A 26,096-nucleotide genomic window follows, 5' to 3' on the forward strand; every position below is an offset into this window, starting at 1 on the left:
TTGTTAAATTATATGACTAAAGCTGTTACCTGTAAATTTAAATCATGTTTTTTTATTAAGTACTCGGTATCGGTATCGGCAAGTACTGAAATGCAAGTACTCGTACTCGTATTTCAAAAAAGTGGTATCGGTGCATCCCTACCCCTAATAGCCAATGTATTTTTGGCTATTTGTTATAATGCAAATTATGTCACAAATGTGTCCTACATCTAAAATTATCTGGCTTTTTCTCTACCAACCATAATCAGGTATCCACCAGTGATGCTTTTTAAAGCATATTAAATGAGTTCCCATTAGAGCTGCACAATATACCAGTTCAGCATCGATATTGCAAAACGTGCGCATCTGCAATAGTCAAATTGCAGAAAATGCAGAGCTTGTTTTTCAAAAGAAACCATTTTGGACCCCTTTTGCCAGTATATAAGAAAGGTTTTACACTACAGAAAGAAATCACAGATATTTGTGAGAAATCAGTGAGCTATACAAAAAAATGCAAGGCAGTTAATTCCTCTTAAACTGAGCTTTTAGTCATCTGGCGGAGTTATCCAATATTTCTAATATTGCAATATATTTTACAGGAAAACGTAACATTGCAATATAAGTTTCCCACCACTATTGTGCAGACCTGGTTCCTATGTACTGGTTGCTTGTTGACAGCTTTTGTTCACTATCTGGTCCTGCTGATCCATAAAATAGATCTACTAGTTTATTATGTAGTTAACTTATGAACTGATTTGTATTAATCTTAAGAAGAAAACATACTTAGGATCAAGATATCAACAAAAGTGGTTGATGTTTGACGTTAAAGCTGCAATTATTATAGCTTTTTGGGTAAATGCATAAAGAATCCGTATTTAAAACTTTACCCTTACCCTGATTCACAAAGGTAAGCGTATAATGATTTAGAATTAGCTTGGTTGGATTTCACAGAAATATACCATGATTTTTTTTACTTATTGCGTAATTATGTTTTATCCGTAAGCAGAAATAAGAGGTCCCAACTAATATTTCACATATGTGTGCTGCTGCGAATGGTAAAGAGTTTAGCTTGTTCAACAGTTACCTAGAATTTAAACTTGTCATTTAGAGGGCGTTTAATTTGTAAAATCTTATGGGGGGGTCATGGATTCGGACTTATTAACACAGTTTAAGAGTTGGTTTCTTCGTGCTAAACAAATGCAAAGTGTGAAAAAAGCAGTTGGACGTGTTACAGAGTATTTCTGTGCCGAATGCACTTTACCAGGGTCTGACAAGTTTCGCAAAGTTTTTTTTTTTGATTATGGGTCCAGCTGACGTTTCAGGGGTAAGCCATATGTATCATGAAACCACGCTCACACATTAATCAGCGGGAGAGCCAGACCCGAGGACGCTTAGTAACAGGCATCACTTCATCGGACAGCTTTGTTTTATATTGAGACTCAACAATGGCACGAAAGAAAAAGTGTATTTTTGGAAGTAAGGAGAGCCAGCATTATGGAAACAATAGATATAGTTTGTTTATCTGGGGTAGGGAAGTTTTGCGTGTGTGTTTGTTTAACGCTGGATTTCATTGAAAAGTCCCAACCGGGTCATGTGTTGCATGCGGTAAGACTTCTGTGTTATGTTGGAAATAGGTGCGTAAGTGCATATCATATAAATGACACGAATATGTAGTGCATATTGATGGCATTGTAGTGTTGACTCGGACTCACTCCTCCCGCAGCTCGTAACTCCTCCTTCCAGATTTTTTGTACGTTATCGGAAAGACTCAGTAAACCTGACCTGTCTTTTATAAATCTGATAAACTAAAGACTCTTTGGAGATATGAAGGATGTAATACTACTTTTTATACAACAGTTCTTTCTGGTTCTCGAATCTGATTGGCTAAGAGCTATGCAATATTCTACTGATAACGGCACAGTAACCGCTTCACCTTTCGTATCATTTCGCCACCTAGTGAATGGAGGTCCTTTAAACAGGCTCATCTCTGAATGGAAAAACTGCACAAAAGACACTAAATATGAATAAGAAAACAAGTAATAGTTTGATCATGACACCAAATACTGGACAGGAATCCCTGTCAGAGATGTAGCCCAGAGAGGGCGGTGGTCAGCGGGGCGAGTGAACACTGATGTCTGCTCATGCTCTGGTTCTCATACGTACCGAATCTCACTAAGCAAACGTTCAAACAGGCGCTATCTTTACTAATCGCCTGCAGATTTAAATATAATACATATACATTCTCGACTGAACTAATCTTAAAACTACATTTTGTGACCAAGAAACGGTAATATAAAGAAACCGCTTTTCCGTCCATTGAGTTATTATGAGATTCAAAGCAGCCGAAAGTGTTACCTGTCATTCTGGCCGCTTTCAAATCCGTGGCGGAAGAAAGTAGTTCCCAAACAAAGAGGCTTTTAAAATAACTCCGTTGTTGTTTTCTAGTTTTCTTTTTTCAAACGTGTGCCGTCGAAACTGTTGTATAAAAGCAATATCGCTCTCGGAGTCGTATGATATAGCTCTATATCATCACGGCTGTGATTAGGCCAGAGCTATATCACACTCCTACTCGAGCGATATTGCTTAAATATGTACTCCAGATTAACATTAGATATGCAGAAACAGTGCGTGTTATGGAAGCTTTAAGCGATGATCATCTGGGGCTGAAACCTCAATGAGTTTCTTTATTAAAATAAAAAACTAAAAAAACTAAATGAGGGGGACTAAATAATAACAATGTTTATTTTGGGGTGAACTATCCCTTTAAGCCCATGTAATATGCAGCGGGGGAATAAAGGAGAATGGAAGAGCCTGCAGGCAGGCATGCTGCTCTATCACTTAACAAGCTGGAGCAGCTTCATTCTAAAACTGTGTACCCAAAGAACTGGGTTTCAACACACCTGTATTTGTACAAACCGCATTGTTGTACATAGTTGTAACAGGGTGTATACATAAGCAAGTGTGTATCCAGACTAATAGGATTTCAAGGCTATCAAAACTGGCACAGTATCGGGCAGTAGCTGCCCAACAGCTGCATGTTATAAAGACATCTGCATATCAGCCCAAAGCAGATATTGTTACAATCGCAGAATACACAACATCATTAAGATGACAGATTATAGCAGCGAAAATATATTTCATGTTATGACAAGCCAATAATGCCTATTGGTTTTCTGTCAGCAAACGATCTTATCTCCATTCATTTTAAACCTCGTCTCACCCATATTATAATATTAATTGTACATTCACCTGTCAATCATGCATTGTGTTTTCAGCTTTAGTTCTGACTCTTCCGTCTGGACACAACAGGATATTTGCAATGGCAATTTTTCCTTTTGATCATTTATTCCCTTTCATCCCAGTGACATCTATATGACATTAATTTATATTTACGTTACTTCCAGTCACATTGTATTGACAGATGTTATGATAAATGTTATTTAATTATCATTTATTTACCTAAAAGATTATCTCACTTTGATGTTTGAATGATTTGTGTAGGCGATTGCTTACTTATGCTTGCATGTATCCCCAAATAGAAGTGCATACACAATCACAAGCCACATTCAATGGCTCAGCTGCTCAGTGAGCCAAACACACACACACACACACACACACACACACACACACACACACACACTTGTTTGCTCACTTATTTCACTAATACAGGTTGCATCCAGCAGTAGTTATTAAATGAATTGTCTTGGACTGGTCCACGCTGTCCTTTCATAACCCTAATTTATCAGTCTGTTTTTCCATGTTTCTCTCTCTCTCTCTCTCTTATTAATGACTGTCTTCACCTGACATCACTCTTCATTTTTTGTGGCGGGTTTTTTTTCTTCGATGTCTCCAGTTTTGTCTGTTGCTGTGTTGTTTTTAAGGGCACGCATGGGTGTGCTTAAAATGTCAGTTTGAACTCTCTGCACCCTTCGTTTGATAGATTTTTTTTGTGAAATTTGCTATCAAAACAATAACAGTTACATGTTCTCGTTCACAAATCTCATGTAGCGGCACGGCTTGACATTTTGGTATGTGAGTGCAAACTAGGATGTTCGATAAAGCCTTGACAAATAGTAAATGTGGACCTGTGATTTTACATAGCATGTCCAAATGTTTAAATCGTACAATGGAAATTGATAAGTCATTAATGCATGGTTGCAGCGATGCTCCTTTAAAGGCCCACTGAACTGCCTTGAAACGTTATTTGATGCGGTCACGTCATTTTAACTGAAGCAGGAAGTCAGTGCAGAAGACATTACCCTTTTTTGGTAAATAACCAATAGCGTTTTGTTAATGACACAGTGCACAAAGTAGCATTTTTGTAGCTTGTGAGTACCACGGTTATATTTAAATAGTCTAATAAAAATAGTCCTGATTTAGATATAAGATGAAAAAATTAAATGTTTGTCTTTTCTTCTACTGGTCAGTGCTGTTTATAACGTTGAGGCTGTCAAACAGTTTGTGATTCAATATATATAGAATCTCCAAGGCACTCGAATGAAGTAGAAAAAAGTTAAAAAGCCTTTATTTCACATGGCTTTATCTTCTAAAAACAGGTGACAAATACACCTACACGTTGTGGCTTACAAGCCTTCGTTACAAGCCACCCTGAGGAAGGCTTGTAAGCTGCAACGCACAGGTATATTTGTCACCTGTTTTTTAAAGATAAGGCCATGTGAAATAAAGGCTTTTTAACTTTATCTACTTCATCCAAGTGCCTTGGAGATTCTTTATATATTGAATTGAATTATCCCTTGCATCCAAAGAGCAGCGAGATTACCAATTCACATCCCGTGCAGCAGCACTTTTGCATTCTTTGCTTTTACAAACAGTTTGTGATGTCTGATCACCTCCACACTGTTTTCGGCGGAGATTTGCACGTATGATCCACCCTTTGCTATCACGCTAGACACGGAGCACACTGTATTGTGTGCATTGTAGCTGCTCGCACCACAGTTGTATTAAGTCTAATAGAGTACCGATTTAGATATAAACTGTTATTACAGAATAGAAGCAATTATAATAGTGACATGTAATTTATGATGCCATATGGCAGTCTCATCAGGCTGTTGTTTGTGATGTTTGATCTTTTTCACAGCACTTTATAATACATCATTCTGTGAAGAATGTAAACAGGTTGGATACGTTTTGTGTGTGTGCTGGAGCAGTTCACATGCCACTGACACAATATCAGACTTTATTTACCCCAATAGAAAGCAAATTCACGACGTCTGATTTTTTTCTTGTCCTCTACGTAGTGCACTACATAATGTACCGTTTCCCATATTAGAACTAGTAAATATATCAACAAGTGTTAATTTCACGTGCAAGTTTCAAATAATGTAGAGCAGGGGTTATCAAAGTTAACAAAGACCCCTTACAATAGAGAAAAATGTTCAAGGACCCCTTCAAATTCTAACAGTTACTAAGCATATTCTTGTCTTAAAGCATGGGACATGCCCCCCCACTGTTCAAAATCTCTATCGTGTCCCCCCACTTTCAAAGTCGTTTGTTTTGATTTAAGAACAGGATCGAGCAGAACAAGAAAGAGTTGCTCGGCCCCGTCTTTACTCTGAGGATTGAACTTCAGAAGAGAACAAGGTGTGACAGCTGCATATTTCCTTACTATAAATGCAGTTTACGTGACGCTTGAAGAATACAAAACATATTTACGTTCCCTGTTTTGTGTTATGATTCTGACGCGAAGTCAACCGTTATAAGCTGTTTTAAATTACATCGCCCGTATAACACCCAAACGTCTTGTAACACAATATGCCAAGGAAGTATTTTTATGCATCCGAGAATCGAGTTGATTGTGATGAGACAGAAACACAACGAATGCTAAACTAGTCCAGTAATGTATATTAAAGCTTCTTACCTTGCAACAGCTTTAAGAAATCAATGGAAATTTATTCTGTAATCTGCTGTAGTTGTCATCTTCATTGTAGAATCTCATTGATAAAGAACAGTCTGAAGAATTATTTAAGAGTTTAGCTGTTTTCTCAAGTTCACTGTTTCAAAGAATACAATTTGTGAAACCTTATGAATAATTATAATAATAATAATAATACAAGCTTTGGTCAAGCATTTCTTGACCAAGTCTTATTTAGTCCAGAAGGTACATTTCTAGAAAAGATGTATTGTTGTTTGCCATTTTAAATGTTACACTTTTGATGATGTCTGTATGTATACTCAGTTAATATTTAAGATATCAAGTTTATAATTTCACATCTTCTTTACATTATGTAGGGTGAAATAAAACTTATACATAGTAGCATATTCTTAATGGCAGAATTTATCATTATAATTAACTTAATTATTATTTCCTGTATTTCGTATCACCATAGTCCCTAAACGTATGTAAATGCAGGGAATGGGATTTAAAGGGATAGTTCGGCCAAAAATGATATTAAACCCATGATTTACTCACCCCCAAGCTGTCCGAGTTGCATATGTCCAGTGTGTTTCAGACAAACACATTTTCGGATATTTTAGAAAATGTTTTAGATCTTTCAGTTGATTAAATGTAATGTTACAGGGTCCACGACCTTCAAGTCCAAGAAAAGTGCGTCCATCCTTCACAAAATAAATCCAAACGGCTCCAGGATGATAAACAAAGGTCTTCAGAGGGTAATCCGCCCGGTGTTGTTGTAGAAATATCCATATTTAAAACTTTATTAACGAAAATAACTACCTTCTGGTAGCGTCGCCATCTTAGACTCCTCTGTATTCAGGAGAGAGTATTAGCGTAGTGTAAGCACTTTTCTTAGTGACGTATGACAAATTCGGAGGGCGGGGGCACAGAGCAGCAGCAGAGTAGCCTCCGTATGCTGCGTAAGCTCTCATTCTGAATGCGGACGCGACTAAGATGGCGGCGCTTCCGGAAGGTAGCTATTTACGTTAATAAAGTTTTAAATATGGATATTTCTACGACAACACCGTGCGGATTACCCTCAGAAGACCTTTGTTTATCATCCTGGAGCCATTTGGATTAATTTTGTGAAGGACGGATGCACTTTTTTTGGACTTGAAGGTCGTGGACCCCGTAACATTACATTTAATCAACTGAAAGATCCAAAACATTTTCTTAAATATCCGAAAATGTGTTTGTCTGAAAAACGATAGACATATGCAACTCGGACAGCTTGGGGGTGAGTAAATCATGGGTTTAATATCATTTATGGCCGAACTATCCCTTTATGTCGAAAACACTTCCCCCATTTTGTGCTCCCCCACTTCTCAAACCAAAGTTACACTCTTTGTCTTAAAGCATATTTCATTTTAGATTTATAGAGATTTAACTAGGGCTGGGCGGTATGACGGTATATTCCGTTACCGTAAAATACAATGAATTTTGTATTCAGTGTATACAGCGGAATGAAAATAAGTGGGCATTGCCAACTCTGCACTCCCGCATGTTAGACTGAGTGTGATGAAGAAACATTTAAAATAATCCACTCAAAACAAATGTTCAAGTAATTTCATAATAAGGGCAAGTGAATCCACCACGGCTCTCTCTCTCTCTCTCTCTCTTTCTCTCTCTCTCTCTCTCTCTCTCTCTCTCTCTCTCTCTCCTCTTTTTAAGAGGGTTGTTTTGTTTAAATTACATTTGGACAGTTATACTTTATGAAATATTCGAAAAGATTTAGGTTTAATAAAATGAACAGTAGGAAAACTTGCATGGTTCTAGTAAATATTGTGAGAACTCCTTATGTTGAGGGCTGGAAATTTCATAAGAAAATGAAGTATGGATGACCTAGGAAGTGTGTGTGTGACAAACAAAGTTTTGAATGCTTATATCTTTAAATGTCAGCATTCTGGATCATACCAGTTTATATCATTAAGCCTAACATACTGAATGGAAAAAATATTTCAGCAGGACTTTACATGGGGTCTACATTTTAACAACTAGATTATCTATATTACATTTTTCACACATGTGTTAATCGCAGTGTTAGTACTGGTGACCTTTATCAGGCTGGCTACATGATCACATCAGGTGAGTCACTTGAAAAAGTGAGAAAGTGATGAGTAAATGACATAGAATTTCCCTCGAGCAATCTGATACCGTTGGGCACTGGACTGGTTGGCTCTGGATTTGCCCTGATTGATCTACAAGCAGTGCGTATGACGTCAAAGTGGAGAACATTCGGTTTATTTTTTTATTTAACCATCACCGTTGTTTTCTCATCTCTTAAACTCTCTCCCACTGACTGTGGAATTAGCAGCTCACTTTATTCTCTCCATCTGCTCATTACACTTTACCTGTTTAGCTGCTGGAAAATAAGATTACAGACTGTTTTTGCCTTTCAATTATTGTTACCGTGGCAACAACCTGTATTGGAAACTACAGTATTTACATTCATTATTGGTATGGCCTTATTTCAGAGGCATTAAAGGCTTTAAGTAAATAAAACGGCGTAATGAAAGCACCTTTGATGCAGGCACATCCCAGCGTCGCCATGTAGCTCAGCAGTGTTTGTTCACTCATTGTCATTATATTGTCTGACTCTTGGAGTATAAGTGGTTGTTGTATATTCATTCTGGTTTGTAATGTATCGGGATGTAAAATGAAATAATAAATGACATTTGTTTGGTAAAAACTTGTTGAAATAAGAAAAAAAATCTGAATCCGATCCTTTTTTATAGATAAGTCTTATTGAAGACATTTGTATGATGTTTAAGTAAGTATATAATGTAGTATATTTATTTACTTGTGTACCTACTAAAAAATGCAATGTAAATGTTATTGATCAAAGGATGTGGAAACTCCCTTTTCTGTTTAGTTGGACAGAAGAAAACTGGAAAAATGTTACACCATACGAGTCTTAATCCCTAATCTTTTTTAATGTGTTACCCATAGGTGTTAATCATCCTCCAAGAGGTGTTCCTGGCTGTGCAGTCTGCGGAGATGTCAACCAAACTCCGACCCCTCTGGTGGGAGGCGTGGCAAACTTTGGGCCGCGCCCAGCTTAATCTCGGCGAAATGGAACTAGTAAGTGCTTGAACAATTGTCCAACCAAAATGTATAACAGCAGCTAGTTGACCAGATAGACTCACATCACTTCTAGATTAAAAATATGATCAATAAGTGATGACAATAGACAAACATACATTACATTCAAGTTTAAACAAGTTTTCATGTTTTATTGGACAAATGTAAGGTTGTGTGAATACCGTAATGTATATACATGGCTGAAAACGGCAGGCGCTCTTCACAAAAAATGCAGACTGTGGGTGCCTAGCAGTGTATTTTCAGCTGAGGCACTTTGGTTGCTATGATACTTCTGTTTTGTTGAATTAATATGAATGGGGAGATCGCAATGGTCAGAATGGCCACTCTAGTCCCGCCTCTGAGTAAAAAGATAAAGCCAATGGATAAAGAATTTAATCCTCAGGGAGAGAGACGTTGTGCAGAATTAACGGATCTTGTTGTAACAAGACCTGGATGCATCCCAAACACGACTTCCTTAAAAGGACTTTGGTGCGATATCTGTCCTACCCCTCCACCACTGTGATGGACGTCTGAGTAAAAGATCACATTGACACAGGCAGCGCTCTACCCAACAGCGCTCTCTTAAAAACAGAAAGTGCCCAGTGTTTAGCATGGACTAAAAGCTCATCGCATTGCCAGGTGCTGGCATTTTTTTAAAATCCGACACTCCCATTGCAAACCGCTGAAAAATATGCTGACCTCAGGAAAAAAACGCTTCAGTGTGAACACGGCCTAACATTCTCAAAGCAGTATGGAAAAACTATCCAGGCTACATACTTTTCCAAAAACTAACTGAAGTCAGAAGTCATCTGGAGTTTTTATCTTTTCTCATTTCTCATCATCTTTCTGTCATTAAATCTTTCCCCCCACAAAATATTTATATAAAGTTTATTTTATATCGTGAAATTGTTCTCTTTTGCCCTTTTCTCCTTGTAGCTGTTCATAATAAAATGTTCAGTCCCTTGGCTCTGTGTTCCTGTCAGTTTGTGTGAGTTTACCACAAATGCTCCCGCCAGTTATCCATCATTCAGATAAACTGGCACAGTAACAGAGTGTGTACTTCAGGACATTCACGCCCAGGAGCATGGAAGATTACTTCGAGGAACAATGCAACTCCTTACCTGCCCCAACCTGTGTATGAATGTGTTCGTTAGACAGATACTTGCAGATCCTGTAGTCAAGTACTACTGCACTTTTAGAAGAATGTGCATGTATGTGAATGTGTGTGTGTGTTGTTTGTGCATATATGTGTGTGTTTGTGTGTGTGTTAATGCAAGTATTGTGCTGTATCGCTCACTCGTCGAACAAGTACCAAGCTTGAGATCTTGGCTAAAGATTGATTGAATACTTACAGGTATCTATTGTGGGCTAAACATGTGTCAAGTAATTTCATCAAATAGAAAAATAACATGAGGATGAAAGAGGATGATTAATGTGAGGAATAATATTTATGTTTGTTTAAGGGTTTAGGCTTTCATGGGATTGTAGAGCAGCATGGGAATTTTGACTATAAAAAATCAAGATGATGCATTAGAGTTGCTTGTTACTGTTGAAACACAAACTAACACTCCAAAGTCCCAAACAGATTAATCGATCACATGGTGACAATGATATAATTGAGGTGAGGTCCAAATGAGTGATTAAAGGTCCCGTTCTTTCTGTGTTTTTAAAGCTTTGATTGTGTTTACAGTGCGCAATATAACATTTGTCCATGTTTCACGTGTAACAAGTTCTGAGTGTGTAGTTTTTTTAGTGTGTTGTGATTCGATAGCAGCTTAGCTTGCCGTTAGCTTAGCTAGCGACTGACGTACTCTTGTGGGCGGAGTTTAGTCAATAAATCGTTCTACTGACATCATTAAAGCAGGAAGTAGAGGACTGTAGTCCAAACCAGCCAGTCGCTGTAGGCTTCTGTAGGAATTTTGTTAAATAAAATATTGCCTGGCAGTGAGCTTTGAGCTTTATCATTTTACAGGTATTATTTATGCTATTACAGCAACATTACACACTAAGCGGCTAATCACACCAAAAGCGCTTTAAACGCTTGGAAATGCAAGGCGCGACGCACTGCCTTTTTTTTTAAAAAAAGAGCAGTGCAATGCGGCTTTTTATATTGCTAGGCAACCACCAAGTCAGCTGTCTTGTCAATCAAATATTGAAGCGTGAGCACTCTTCTGCTGTTAACTGTCATATTAGCAGAAACTTTGAAAAGAGGGCGCTTGCTCTGACCTTGTTTGAGGGTGAGAGGTGCACAAAGGAGTCCGATTCTTCAAAGCAACTGTAAACTTCCCTCACCACAACGTAATGCCCGCCTCTCCCCTCATTCGATTGGACAATGGAAAGACGCGAAGGACGTCTGGTTCTTCTCCGCTCTCAGCGCTCCTTCAAAAGCGCGTGCTGCGGCTGGCGGCAAAAACCGCAAGGCGCTCGCGTGCATAAACAGCGTGCAAACGCTCCCTGCCCATAGAATATCATTCAAAAAAGGTGCCTGCAACTGCCATAAATGCTTTTGGTGTGATTGGGCCCTTACTAGGGTTTAAAAAATGGGATCAGAAAGAACGTGACCTTTAAAATCCAATTTTTCTCACTGTCACAGAAAGCTCTGCTCATCGCTGCTTAGCAACAAAAGACGCCGCGGGAGCACAGCCTCCACAGTGGGAAGGAAGGAAGGAAGGAAGAAGCTAGACGTTACATGTCACAATCAAATATGAAAATAAGTAAATACAAATCTTCCTGCAGGCTGTATTATGGTAAATTTTCGACAGTAGATGCAGGCTGCTAAGAGGGTCAGGGTGGGCCCCAAATGGCCCGCGGTCCAGCCATTTGGTATCCCTGGTTTACATATTATAGTTTTAAATCCTCATATGGTCCGGTACTCCTTATGTTGAAGTCAAATTAAATGAATGTTTTCCATGATTACAGCACAACTGTTGAAAACATTTACTGTCTGTAGAATCGATCAGGCGCCTGATGAAGAAGAGATCTCCCAAAGCCATCAGATAGCTTTAAATCCTCATTAAAGGTTTTCTTCTTGACAAGAACAGTATTTTTTGGCTCTGACTCACTCTGGGAACAGCTCTTATAGTCTTTATCTCTTCGGCTGATATATGTGATCTGGTGTTTTTGTTGAAAAAGTCGGCAATTCCTTTGTAAAATCAATAGAGTAATTAAGAAAGTCAAAAGGACCACTAAATCCTATTTATGAAGTCAGTATTTGAATAGGGGGGAAACGAGAACAAATGTCGCTCTTTCTGTTTTTCCTCATGCTGTACTCATATCCTCCCTCTCATTCCCAGGGTAACATGATTCACGGCAAAACACTTCAGGTTTATATAGAAGAGTAAATGGCTTTGTTTTGGAGTAGACTAAGCGTCTCATTTAAGAAGCAGTTGTGCACATGTAATGCTGTTGGTTACACACATAAACCTATTTAAATTAAAGGAATGGTTAGCTTTATGACAGTCACATGATAATGTGGGTACAAAAAATTAGGTTCATGAGCGACACATCTGCTTTCTTTATTTAGCCTTAACCACATGCCTGAGACTTATTAGTTCCACTGTGGTGAAAATGAAGTTTTTATTCTTGTTTATATGTCTATGTGATGTTTTTTATTATGCTTTAAGACAAACCATGTGCAAATTCATCATTCAACACCAATGCTGAGTATTTTATCCATAATAGTTGAGTTTTCCAAAGACGTCTCATTCCCACAGGTTGAAATGGCTTTGGTTTGCTAAGTCACACGTATCTATTCACATCATCGCATTTATAATTACACGTGCAGCGTGTACTAGTCTAATCTGGTAACATTATCGCTAAAACCAATTAGTGCTGCAAACAGACATGCACTGTGAAACCGGACTTAGCGGATATAAGTCTGAAACTACCAAAATTTGCATCTATTTATGCGTAAGAAAGTGTGGAGATGGGACATTCGCATATATTTATATATATATATATATATATATATATGGTTTGAGCTGTGCGATTGAGTAGATAAAGAGACTAATTTGCATATACATAGATCTGCATATACTTAAAACTTTACATATGCTATTAAAATGCTCAAAATAAGTTTTAAGTTATAACATTAGCGACTACAGGTAGACTTTAAATGAATTGTAGCCGTGCATATTTTATGACCTTTATTTTGTTCCCACAGACTACTGCGATATCTAATTTTATTTAGACGTCACAAAGTCCGCTCATTTGGCAAGATTGTGAAATAAAGTGTGAGTGTAAGCTACAGTATGTGCTGTCATTGAAATGATGCAGAGAAATATATTTTTTGCTTCTGTTTTTGTGGTCATATCAAATATTTGTGTATCAAAGTACAAACAAATGAAACCTTTCTGAACTAATTGATCTCCTAGGGAGGCATTACAGTTCGATGAGTTACTGTAAAATAAAATTGATCTCAGACAGGAAATCTTTTTTTGATATGGGTGGATGTGTCATAAGATACCCTTGTAATCTGTTTCCATGTAACTAACGGTAAATGCTGCTGGAATAATCAACCATGCAATCTCCTGATATTACCATAATAATACGCAGCCATCTCTGGACTCCAGCAACTCATTTTCATCGTAACAAAGACCGACATATGCCTCCGCTGTTATTAACTGTACCTTCCAAGGCCTCAAAATTGGTCTGAATGGGAATGGGAATGAACATCAGAAGTATTGAAGCAAGATGAAAGTCAACATATTTTGTTAAATCAGTAGAGAAGGACATTTTCCCCAGGTAATTTTTTAGTAAATTGTTTGGTAGAACTACAGTGGGTGTACATGCATCTTGTTTCATCTACATGCTTACAAAATACAAATGCCGTCATCATTTACTCACCCTCATGTTGATCCCAACCGGATATGACATCTTGTTCCATAAAACACAAAATTGTATACCTGTAGATGATCATCAGTCACCATTCACTTTTATTGCATCTTATCAACTGGGGCAGTCGTGGCCTAATGGTTAAAGTCGAGCTTAAAGGAATATTCCATTTTCTTAAAGGGGTCATAGGGTGAAAATCAGACTTTTTCCATGTTTAAGTGTTATAGTTGGGTCCCCAATGCTTCTATCAACCTAGAAAATGTGATAAAGATCAACCCAGTAACTTTGTTTGGGTAAGCCATTTACTGCAAGCATGTGAAAAATTAGGTCGTTCAGATTTTGCCTGTTTTGTGAGGTAGGTAGCAAGGCGAATTACAATAATACCGCCCCCTTTATCTGCACTATCCAACCACAGCACTGCCATTTAGTGCAGAGAGTAAGAGGGTGAAAAGAAGGACTTGACAGCACAATTGAGTTTCAATTTCAGTGTTTGCACTTCATCCGGTCATTTGCATTTTAAAAGTCACACCCAGAAACGGCACACTTTTGCTCAGGCCTAAAAATGTGAAATTTTAACATGCTGTAATTAGTTTTCAGTGAGGTATGTTGAGCTAAAACCTCACTTACGCAGTCCATGGACACCAAAGATTTATTTTAAATCTTAAAAAAATCTCATAATATGACCCCTTTAAAAGAAAAATCCAGATAATTTACTCATCACCATGTCATCCAAAATGTTGATGTCTTTCTTTGTTCAGTCGAGAAGAAATTATGTTTTTTGAGGAAAACATTGCAGGATTTTTCTCATTTTAATGGACTTTAATAGAGCCCAACATTTAATACTTAACTTAACACTTAACAGTTTTTTTCAACGGAGTTTCAAAGGACTTTAAACGATCCCAAACGAGGCATAAGGGTCTTATCTAGCAAAACGATTGTCATTTTTGACAATAAAAATAACAAATATACACTTTTAAACCGCAACTTCTCGTTTAAATCCGGTCGTGATGTGCCATTTGACCCCACGCAATACGTCATGACCTCAAGAGGTCACAGAGGACGAACGCGAAACTACGCCCCAGTGTTTACAAGTGTTGAGAACGAGGACCATTCCTACGTTGTTGTATGTCAACTGATACTAATTAATGTCTTTATGTCAGCTTATTGTTTACAATGGTCAGCAAATGTGTGTTTCATATATGTAACACGTGACCTCCCTACGTCACTACGCATTTACGTTAGGTCGCGCTGGACCGGATTTAGACGAGAAGTTGTGCTTTAAAAGTGTATATTTGTTATTTTTTATTGTCAAAAATGACAATCGTTTTGCTAGATAAGACCCTTATGCCTCTTTGGGATTGTTTAGAGTCCTTAGAAACTCCGTTGAAAGACACTGTTAAGTGTTGAGTTAAGTATTAAATGTTGGGCTCTATTAAAGTCCATTAAAATGAGAAAAATCCTGCAATGTTTTCCTCAAAAAACATAATTTCTTCTTGACTGAACAAAGAAAGACATCAACATTTTGGATGACATGGTGGTGAGTAAATTATCTGGATTTTTCTTTTAAGAAAATTGAATATTTCTTTAAGGACAAGGTATCCTATCCCCAATTGCTCACATTTCAATAGTTACACTTACACTTACAATACATCTGGTTTTGTGTTCAACAGATGGAAAAAGATCATATGTGTAACTTTTCCGATCATCTTTATGTGTTCCAGGCTGTACGATCTTTTCAAGTGGCGTTGCACCTTCATCCATCTGAGCGTCCCCTATGGGAGGAGGACTTAGGCTGGGCAGTACAACTCCGTGAGCAGAAACAAGCTCTCCTGAAAAGAGAAAAACAGGCAGATGAAGCCCAAAAGCTGGTTATGGAAGCCCCCGAACTGAAAAACGAGTATGATTTTGAAAGCGATGAAGTGATTGAGGCTTGCACAGCCATGGCGGAGAAACAAAAAAAATATGAGGACTTAAAGAAAACAGCGGTTGTCGTGGACACGCACGGGGTGGCGAAGGAAGTGGCTGTCGAGGATGACAACAAACCCACTTCATCCACAGCAAGCATTTTGGTCAAGGCAAGAGGACTCTAAAAAGAGAGACATTGTGTGTATTTTGTTTAAAATATTCAGTATTGACTGTTTGTTTTGGATGGATTCTCATACTGTACAGTGTATAAAATAGTTAATACTTTGAGAGTTGGTGGTTTGCTTGTGTAGGGAGTACTAAATGCTCTCTCAACATCAGAAAGGACCGTTTTCACTTAAACAGCATGAATTTCTTCATTTTAAGTTCAGTTTAGATTCCCAAACTAGCATAAAAGTCCTTTCTCAATGTACATTGTTGTTGGAGATGTCATTATCTCCAGTCAGCCTTGCTTTAGTCCCATTTTATGAGAGTCCCCACTCAGGACTGAAACATCATTAAAGCAGCAAGAAACTCTGTTACACACATGCATGCTCATAAAACAACTCACATTTGGTCCATTAACTTGCACTGTAAAAGTGAAAAGTTGGATCAAGTTAAAAAAAAAACATCAGGGTTTTTTAATTCCCCAGTAACATGGGCTGTTTATAAGATTTGCACCAAATAATACCTTAAACTGAACTTTCACAACAAAAATATTTAAGGATTCTTTAGTTTTGTTAATCTTGGTTTAAGTAATTTGCTTGTGTTGTTCTATCATCCGATCCACACAGTTTTTATTTTATTAAACAATGATGATAACCCTAAAAATATGTATATCTTCATAATTGGCAGTTCAGCTTCCACTGTCATTCAAATTCGCATTGATGCTCTCCATATGTGTGCATGTGCCATCAACCAAATGGTTTTTATTTAGCACCTTTGGGACTAAGGGAGGAAGCTAGCAGCATCCTTCTGTCTCCCTCCAGTATAATCACTTTCTACGTTTTCTTTATTTAAATAAATGAGGATACTAACGTCTTTGCTAATGGTGATTTAAGGAGATGCCCGACACGCTGACACGACCTGTGTACTGTTCTCTCAAATAAAACAGTTTGTCAATTGACATTTATTTAAACGTGCCGTAAGATACCAGGACAGGTGCCAGAATTTACGTCATAGCAAGCGTGCAAATAAATGATTCATGCCGAGAAGAAATTTGTGAAGAGTTTAACTCATTTTACATAATAAACCTAATGCAATTAGGAGACGTCTACAGTCTATGAATGTCTCTGACATGGATCTGTCCATGCTGCCATAGGTCACTGCGTACAGATCCTCTGCTCTGGCTCATGAATCACTGGATAGATTTACCGTAGTGGTTATAACAAAGCAAAATAAAAGGAATGACAGAGTTGATGTATTATGTAGTTAAAATTAAAAGGGGAACATTGTCGAAAAGAAACATTGCACAGAATGTTACAAACTGGCTCTTTTTCATTCTGTTGGTATAAAGAGCAACCTGTTCCTCAAACTTCCTTTTGTGTTATATCGAAGAAAGTTTTATAGGTTTAACCTTGAATGACACAATGGTTAGTAAATAATGACGGAAGTTTTTACTCTTTAAAGATGAATACCTGAAATTGTTTGCTGGCATTGTGCCCAGTATATACAGAACGATATAATGACTTAATCTGACTTCTTATAGTGCTTTTAAATTCTTTTGAGCTCTAACATGTTTTTGTCATGTCTCTGCATTACACTGCATAAAATAAGCATTTTATGACATTGTAGACAAACTAAACACAAGCATTGGTTGTATACACTCCAATGTTACAGATAATTTATAGTTCCAATTAAATCACTTGCCGTCATGTAATTGCCATTAAAATGGATAATTATTTTTTCTAGGACATCTGCTCTTATCATGAACAAATGACTGTTTTATATATATTCCTCTGCAGGTAAATGCAACAGGCACTAAGCCTTTTATAGTTATAGTACCTTTAAGTATGTGAATACTACTGGGCTTGGACTGACATTACGAATGAGAAAACATCTGCTTTCATTTATCTGTTACACTTCAAATCAGTGGCACAGACTTTATTGTAGTATTTGATAACTGACCATTGCACATTTTGAAGAGTCCATTCACATCAAGGATAAAAGCACAACAAGATCTAAAGAATTCATGTATTACTTTGTGTTTGAAAAAAATGAAGAGAAATGTACATCATAACATTGAATTATTTACATACATGCAACGGATAGAGGTGCTTTACATGAGATAAGCAAAATGAAATGAAATAAAATCATCAGAGGCGGACACTAAGTATTTTTACTTTCTACATAAAAGTAAATGTTCAAGTATTTGTATTTTATCAGTGTTTTTCTTTGGAAAACAAACATTTCAAAGCATTTTATCATAACTTTTACTCCACTACATTTCATAATTTCAAGTTTTTGGTTTATATTTAATATTTAAGTACATTAAACATCGTTTTTTTTTTTTTACTTTTACTTAAGTAAAAAGTAAAAGTACTTTTTTTTTTTATCAATTTTAATATGCAATATAAAAGGAATACACAGTATGATTCTATGCTTTAGAACAGTGGTTCTCAAACTTTTTTGGCGTGTGGACCCCCTTGTATACGGTGCATCCCTTCAAGCCCCCCCAAAGAAATTTTTTGAAATAAAACATTCCAAAACTTACAATTTGAATTAATCAAAACATATTTAAGTATTCAATGTAGTGCTATTGGTTAGTAGCCTTATTTTTCTGACATTTAATACACTGAATTTATGATACATTTTATAAAATGTTATTAAACCAGGGCCCCCCAGTTTGAGAACCACTGTTTTAGAATTTAGTGAATTTTTTTTAGTAAAGCCATTTTTTCCCCTCAAGACAAACACTCTAATAAAGCACAAATGCTTGGAAAATGTAACTAAAATACTCAAGTAGTGTCCGCCTCTGAAAATCAAATAATTGCTATGATAAATAAAACTCACATTTGACCTTCTCACAGAGAAGAAATAACTGCAATTTACAGATTGTCGGGACATACTGCAATAAATTAAATTATTACAATGAGACAGGTTCACATTTCAGTATCACAATATTTACAGATTAACTCCACCAATCTTCCTTGCTGACCACTAACTTATCAATATCTTACAAATACATTTTGACCAAAGTGAATTTTTCAGTGGTTACAGGGATTTAAAAGTGCAACACGTATGCCCGCATAAACAACATTCTGCGCCTTAATAGCTTAATCATTTTACCTCCTCGGTATACATCCTATCGACTTAAAAAAAAAAAAGGTTTGTAGATTTGCTATGCATTGTTATTTGCTCTTACATTGTGTGTTTCTGCATCAAAATATTGACAATAAACAAGAATATGAAATTGTTTGGAAAATCCAAAGAATGCTACTGTAGCTATGGTTTATTTTTTACATACGTACTGGTTTGAAATGGTGTTTGACAATTTTTTTATGCATCGATAGACGTGATAAGTGTGGTTTTGCCACCTTAATATAAGGAAATGGAAATATTTCAACATCTAAAGCAGAAGGAATGTCAGCATGAGAAAAGCTAACAAGGCACACATTTTTTGTCCGAACTTGTGACCTTAGCAAGATCTCACCAGGACGTCTGCAAAAGGGAACGTAAAGCATGGTAACACATATGCTCACAAGATCAACTCACAAGGTCATCCATCAAAATCACATGAGGTCTGAATTTGTGAACACAGAAATGCCCTTCCCTTGGGTCTTCTCTTGATTTTCACATCTAAAACTAATAGCATTTACTGTAGGCATTCAAACCGCAATTTACCAATTTTTTACAGACACATTTGTCATCTTAAAAATATGTGTAGTCAGCATATCCTGTTGCTCAATTCTTTATCTCTTTCCAAATGCAAGTCTTGAACGCTTTCAAACTATTTTCACACTTTTCATAAATATTGAGCAACATTTATTTTCATACTTTAGTAAACATTTCCTCGAACTCTTTATATTTTCTCACGCTTTCACAGTTTGTCATATAAACTGCATGTTTTTTAGTGCTTTGGTTGGTGCATTTCTCTGAAATATCCGTATATTGATAAGTTCTTAGTACAATGCTCTCCATAAAATTAAGTTTACGGCTATCTCCACATTCATATGCATCTTTCTCCTAACGTCAGGGTCTCATCTGTAAAGGTGACTTGCAGCGGTTCCTGTTCATTTCTGTCGGAGTTTGTGAGCAAGTGTGTTTTCACAGAGTCCATGCTCTGCACCCTCCCTTCTGTCCTGCTCGAGCTGTGTCTGCTACTGAAATCTGACCCCTGAGAGTCACGCAGAAGCGTTTGCTCGGTGGGAGTCGAACTAATCCCCCTCTGCACAGAATGACTGCCACAGCTCATCCCCTGTCCCCCCTTCAGAAAATACAGGTACGTATGCGAAGTGCTGATCACCTCTGGCAGTTCATGCAGTGCCATAGATGGTAAATCTCTAGATGCAATGGATGAATTTCGGGCACCGTTACTACAGTGGTAGTCCCCGTGGCTTTGCCCATGACCTCGCCCACCAATACGGCAGAAGAGGTACTTGATTTTTTCTAGGAGTTTCTGTACGACGGTCTTCCTCAGCAGGATATAGATCCAGGGGTCAAGAATTGGATTTATAGAAGCTATTCGAATAGCCTTTAGGTCTGGGTTCTTCTCTATTACTTCCTCTACTGGTGAATGGTACAGCTGGTTTACAAACACTTGCACCTAAAAAGGAAAGAAGAAAGATGACGTCACCAATTTGCTTATATTTGTCAAACGAATTATCCTTATGTCAGATGTTGATACTATGCATAAGCTTTGTACAATATTAAAACACACACAGCTCTCACTGTTATGAAAAATACACTGCATGCAATGACGTACACCATTATAGTTGTCTATCATTAATAAATTACAAATGCATCATTTATTAGGGTCTTTAAGTTTTACCTCTTTTGAACTTTGTAAAGGTGAGCTCAGCATTTTGACTTTGGACTGGTTTATAGACTACATCTGATCTGGTCTGTATATAAAAATCCAAATGCGTATTGTAATTTGACAAAAAGTAAAATGTATAATGCTTATTACATGTGTTTTAGTCCTTAAGTATGTTTTAGATGAGCAGGTTTTAAAATAATAAACACACAGATGTTATCAAATGTCTACAGCTACAAGTATATCATAAAAGTTGTACCTAATAACCCTAAGACTACTTACAGTACTGAAAACAAATCAGATTTTCGTGTTTGTAAATTTTGTGTTTGCAAAAGTGACTATTTTACCGTTTTTATTTTATGTTGTATTTATGTGTTGCACTAATAGATTTGATTGATGATTTTTTTGCCTTTTGATCTTATGCTAAAAAAATGCTGGGTTATTTTCAACCCAGCGTTGGGTAAAAAAGGGACCAGCCCAGCAGTTGAGTTGAAATTAACCCAGAAAATGTTAACATTTAACCCAACAATTGGTTACAAAAGCTAGTATTTTGGGTTGATATAACCCAGCATGGGTTAAATTACAACCCAGCAGGCTGAGCTTGTTCCTTTTTGACCAAATTCTTGGTTGAAAATAACAGAGATTAGGCCTACATTTTTATTTCCTCTGTACATTTGTGTTAAATGTCAAAACAAACATTTTATAACAAAATCTAATTTTGTACCGTGATCATATCCTCAATAAAAACACTTTTGTTTTGGGTCTCAGAGAGATTCAATACCAAAATGTGTATGAATGCAATCAGTTTTCCCATTTGTCATTTTGTGATGCACTGTAATAGCACACTGCTCTAAACTGTCTACATGTGGGTTGTTTTTTTCCACAATTTTGTTTTGGCCGAGATCAAACTCAAACAGAAGCCACATTTCTGATAAATACATACCTGTAACATTTTTGAAATTGCTACTATCATTTTTTTTTTTTTAAATTCACTAGGTGGACACCACATATGAAGGCCATAAATGTTTTGACTAGCACATAAGGATCAACTTAATTCATCTACATGCTCATACAAGTTCTTTCTCACACACCCTGTACTTCACAATTACTCATATTGTGCAACTTCTCCACATCAAAGAAAGCTGTAATTTCCCAAACATATTCAGAAGGCCACCACAACACACTTACCACTAAAGGAATGGAGCAAATTAGTATGACAATGGACGTGGCTATCAGAACAATGACCATCTGGATCTCTGCGCCAGCCAGACGCGCGAAGCTGCGCCTGCGCCTGATCTCGGCGATGCGCCGCGGGTCCGTGCCGAGCGAGGTCCTGCGCATGAAGCGCTTGTGCATCATGATAAGAGCCGCGCACACCAAAACGTTACAGATAACGGTGGCGAGAATAAGAAAGGAGCTGAAGCCGGCATACATGTAGGAGAAAGTGGCATCCGTGCGGTTGTTGCTACGCCAGTCGATGAAACACCACGTTCCTGGATACTGCTTCACCACGCTTCCAAATCCCATGCTGGGAAAAGCGCAGAAAAACCCATTGGACACGTAGATTCCCAAGAGTGTAAACCCCGCCACCCGTTGGTCCACGTAACGACTGTAGAAATAAGCGTGATTTATGGCGAGGTATCTCTCGATGGACATGGCACAAATAAAACTAAGTCCCGCCAAGGAGAAGAAGAGTAAGATAAATCCGGAATACTGGCACAGGGGTTCCCCGCCCGGCCACTTGCCCTTTACGTATGTGGCAATGGTGACAGGGCTCGCCAGCAGAGTGCCCAAGAGATCAGTCACAGCAAGTCCACACACCAGGGTGTAAAAGGTGGTCTCCTTTTGCTCTTTCCGCGACCTCTGAAGCACTACAATAGCGATCACGTTGCCGACCACACCGAATATAAACATTATAATCGGAATCGTGGGGTCCCCACTTTTCTGTCCCATAACCTTACTGAACGTCTCGTTCATCCTCACTTACTTGTTCCTCACGCGCAATTTGATAATACGATCAGAAGGGTTCCTTTACGCGCGCCCTGGACTTCTCCAAATGCGCCCATTCACTTTGCCATGTCAAATACTCCACCGATAACATGTCCAACGACTTACATGCGCTTTTACGCATAAACGTTTAAGATACATTTTAGCTAGAGACTACAAGTTCTGCCCTCTGTTTCTGCTGCATACAATGAGCGCTGCGCACTTGCTTCTCCAAACGGACACAAGTTTTACTTGAGAGCTTTCTGACAGCTCCGCCCCCGAGCTGTAGGCTACGCAGTTTGACACCCACCTGTCAGTGCAAGCTGACATATCTAACTGAACTTAAAATATCGACAAATATTTATCTAAACAATGTACAATCGTTGACCTCTTTTAGTTAGGTGTCAACATCTAAAGTAAACCTGAAAGTTGCTTTGCAGTGTTTTGGTCAATACAGTAGCAGATGTTTTGACATTTGATGTAGTTTACAGGAACAATTATTATACATTAGTTTTCATTGTAAATATAAAAACATCCTTGCGGGAAATAAAACAAATAACACAATGTGAGTGAACAAAATTGAATGTTTATAAAAAAAATATGCATGCTTGTAAAGAAGACTAATATTTTCCTTCATAATTTATATATAAATATCTTGTAGATGTGCATGTGAATGAAGGGTGAGGTCTGACAAAGCATCTGCTATCAATTTTATTTGTCATGGAAATCTTTTATGATTTACAAGAAGATTTATGCACTTATTGCGCAAAAAGCCCCATGAACAAATGAGGTCTCTGATCGGAAGCAGTTACAAACAGTGTTTTTAACCTCACACAACTCAGTTTCACCTTTTCTGAATTACATTTTTAAACCCCTTCTCATGTTATACAGCACTTGAATCTAATGTCATGTTTTCCATTAACTTTACCAATGGCCTTAACTACCACAATTGTTTACTCCACTGCAAGAGATGCTGTATAAAATCTAGACTGGTTTTATTACAGGATTCATTATAAGAGCTTCACAATTGTGCTGTGTACTTGTTAAGGTACTGCAAATGTTTTACATATTCAAGACATATGACTTGAATCGTTATGTTGTGATTACTTAGGAGGCTCATTTAATTGTCGAAATGTCAGCAGCCTTTGTATTTGTTTGTTTGTTCTTGTGGCATGACTTGTGTGTCATGTTGACGCACTATATCTGTTTAAGATTCAACAAACACAACGTCACTCAAAACCACACGTGCACCAAATGTAAAAACTCATTTGAAATGAAAGCATTGAGAACCGTGTGGTTTCCTGTGAGATTCATTTTTTCTGAGACATACTGCATCTTCTCTTGCCTCAGGATTGGTTGAAAATTTACAAGGAAGTGTGTGACCATAAGTGGTTGGTTGCAAGCTTCATCGACATAACATGTACCGATAACCAGACCTGGATCAAGATATGAGGTTGGTGTGAAACCAACATCGTTTCAAGTTTGATTAGTATGTTGTCGTTCGAGTTAGCTTGGCCAATTACAGTTGCATAGTGACTAAAAAACAATAATAGTGTTTGAATTGCATAGTGTTTAAAACAATAAGGTTTATCCTAGTATCAATAATTAACATACCAGCGATACACCCGTTTCATTACAAACTAAGTACTAACTTACCAAACAGGCTCTTTTTATTCTGCACTTTATAGAACAGGTCAGAATTGGAAGACATCAAGATCAAGAAGTGTGAGTATGTGTGTGTGTCATCAAGTTAAATGTATCCCTGCCATTAGGTAAAGTCATTTTTTTGTGTGATTTACTGTTTTCTACATAAATGACAAAAATCATAGTGAAATAAATGGTTGAAATCAAACTTTGATGCACATTATCTCAGAATTGACTTTAGCCTGGTTTTCACAGACAGGTCACAAATCTTTAGTTTAGCTATATAAGTTGAACTGCACTCACAGAGGTCACTGTCAAACTAAGCTAAGACACCAATCTGTTATTGGTCAGCATTGCACATTTCCATGTCAGATTTACCAGAACATGCAATTTTTCAAATTATAACAACATTTCACATATTCTGTAATATACTCTGTCTGGACTTTTTTAAGGGTTGAAATGGTTCATGTAGTTCCTCAGGGGTTCCCAAACTCGGTCCTGAAGGGCCGGTGTCCTGCAGAGTTGAGCTCCAATGTTCCACAAATTTCTAGTATGCTTGCTTAGTAAGACCTTTATTTTGCCAAACTCTTTAGGACACCGGCCCTTTAAGACCAAGGACACCCCTGATCTAGAGTATAGTACAGGGTCAGGTTTTGGGGTTTGATGGAAGACATACACACACACACACACACACTGTTTAAACAATATTTCTAACTGCACTTTTAGTTTGCTGTAAATAAAAGTGTTGGTGCACTTTGTTGATGTCTCAGCTTGGGAAATGGGGTGGTGTCAAATTGTACATGACAGGTCCTTTCTTAGATTTTTTGCCCAAATATTGCATCAGTCTTTCAGCCACAAGAACATGAAGTATTTTTAGAACATTGATGCTGTATTTAATCATAGTTTTAGCCATTCAATGGCTCTCCATTACACATAACTTTGTAAATTCCCATTTAGTCTTCTGACAAAGCAGGTCTTGATGAAACCTAAAACCTCTGTAGCTCTTGTTGGTTGAGCTGTCTGTGTTTGGCATGCGACACAGCTGACTAATTGGTTATGTTAGCTTTTCATGCTTCTGTGACCAAGGTCAATAAGCAGTTATCAAAACATATTCAAATAAATGTGAGTACTTACACAATGTGAAAAGTGTTTAGGGTTTTCCAGAGAGCGAGGAGAGCAGACACGAGTCAGTGTATATAAAAATATATTAAAGTTACATTTTTGAAAACCTACTTAGTGGTGATGGATTGTCAATTTCTTCCAAGGAATTTCATGATGTAGCTTTATTAAAAACTTGTTTTTCTCAAGGGAAATACACTCTAAAACCCAAAAAGTTGAATTTACTTAAATAATTGAAAAAAGTTGTTGGCCTAAAAATAAAGTCATGTGAACTAAAACAAGAGTACACTTTACTTAAAATTTCTAGTAATTTCCAACTTCATTTGCTAAGTTACTAGTTATCAGTACTGTGGAGTAGTGTAAGCAAGCAGTGACCACCTGAATGATGACTTCACAAAATTATCGCTTACAGCAAAACAACATTAATAATATAAGAGCTTAAAACTCCAGTGGCAGTGCTTCCCAATCCTGGTCCTTGAGGACCCCCTCCCAAAAATGTCTCCTTAACTTATCAGCTTGTTAGGAAAACATGTTTACATTTTGGAAGCAGACTGATAAGTTGAATCTGGTGTTTTAAAAAAGGAGACATCTAAAACTTTTTGGGAAGGAGTCCTTGAGGACTAGGATTGGAAAGCACTGCAGCTCTATGGCATTTTATTAATG

The 26,096-nt window shown here is 37.4% G+C and overlaps 2 protein-coding genes across 4 annotated transcripts in view; one reads left to right on the forward strand and one right to left on the reverse strand.

Annotated features, from left to right (window-relative positions):
- Window positions 1-16,000, forward strand: part of ttc33 (tetratricopeptide repeat domain 33) — a 31,254-nt gene extending 15,254 nt beyond the window's left edge. For all 3 annotated transcript variants that reach the window (XM_065293490.2, XM_065293491.2, XM_065293489.2), the window contains exons 4-5: window positions 8,843-8,974; window positions 15,529-16,000. In XM_065293490.2, coding sequence (XP_065149562.2) covers window positions 8,843-8,974; window positions 15,529-15,897 — 501 coding nt within the window. In that variant the 3' untranslated portion in view covers window positions 15,898-16,000. The remainder of the gene's footprint in view (window positions 1-8,842; window positions 8,975-15,528) is intronic.
- Window positions 16,001-17,772: 1,772 nt separating this feature from the next.
- Window positions 17,773-22,929, reverse strand: ptger4b (prostaglandin E receptor 4 (subtype EP4) b). The gene is made up of 2 exons (XM_065293488.2): window positions 21,873-22,929; window positions 17,773-20,474 (listed from the first exon to the last, which is right to left on the reverse strand). The coding sequence occupies exons 1-2, from the start codon at window positions 22,659-22,661 to the stop codon at window positions 19,878-19,880; spliced, it is 1,386 nt and encodes a 461-aa protein (XP_065149560.2). The 5' UTR covers window positions 22,662-22,929; the 3' UTR covers window positions 17,773-19,877.
- Window positions 22,930-26,096: the final 3,167 nt, after the last annotated feature.

Source organism: Paramisgurnus dabryanus, chromosome 5 (genome assembly GCF_030506205.2).
Source record: "Paramisgurnus dabryanus chromosome 5, PD_genome_1.1, whole genome shotgun sequence".
Taxonomy (NCBI): Eukaryota; Metazoa; Chordata; class Actinopteri; order Cypriniformes; family Cobitidae; genus Paramisgurnus; species Paramisgurnus dabryanus.

Coding starts and splice junctions, on each gene's coding strand:
- ptger4b (XM_065293488.2), bottom strand. CDS start 22,661: ATGAACGAGACGTTCAGTAAGGTTATGGGACAGAAAAGTGGGGACCCC. Junction 20,475..21,872: donor TTTGCTCCATTCCTTTAGTG/GTAAGTGTGTTG, acceptor TTTCCTTTTTAG/GTGCAAGTGTTTGTAAACCA.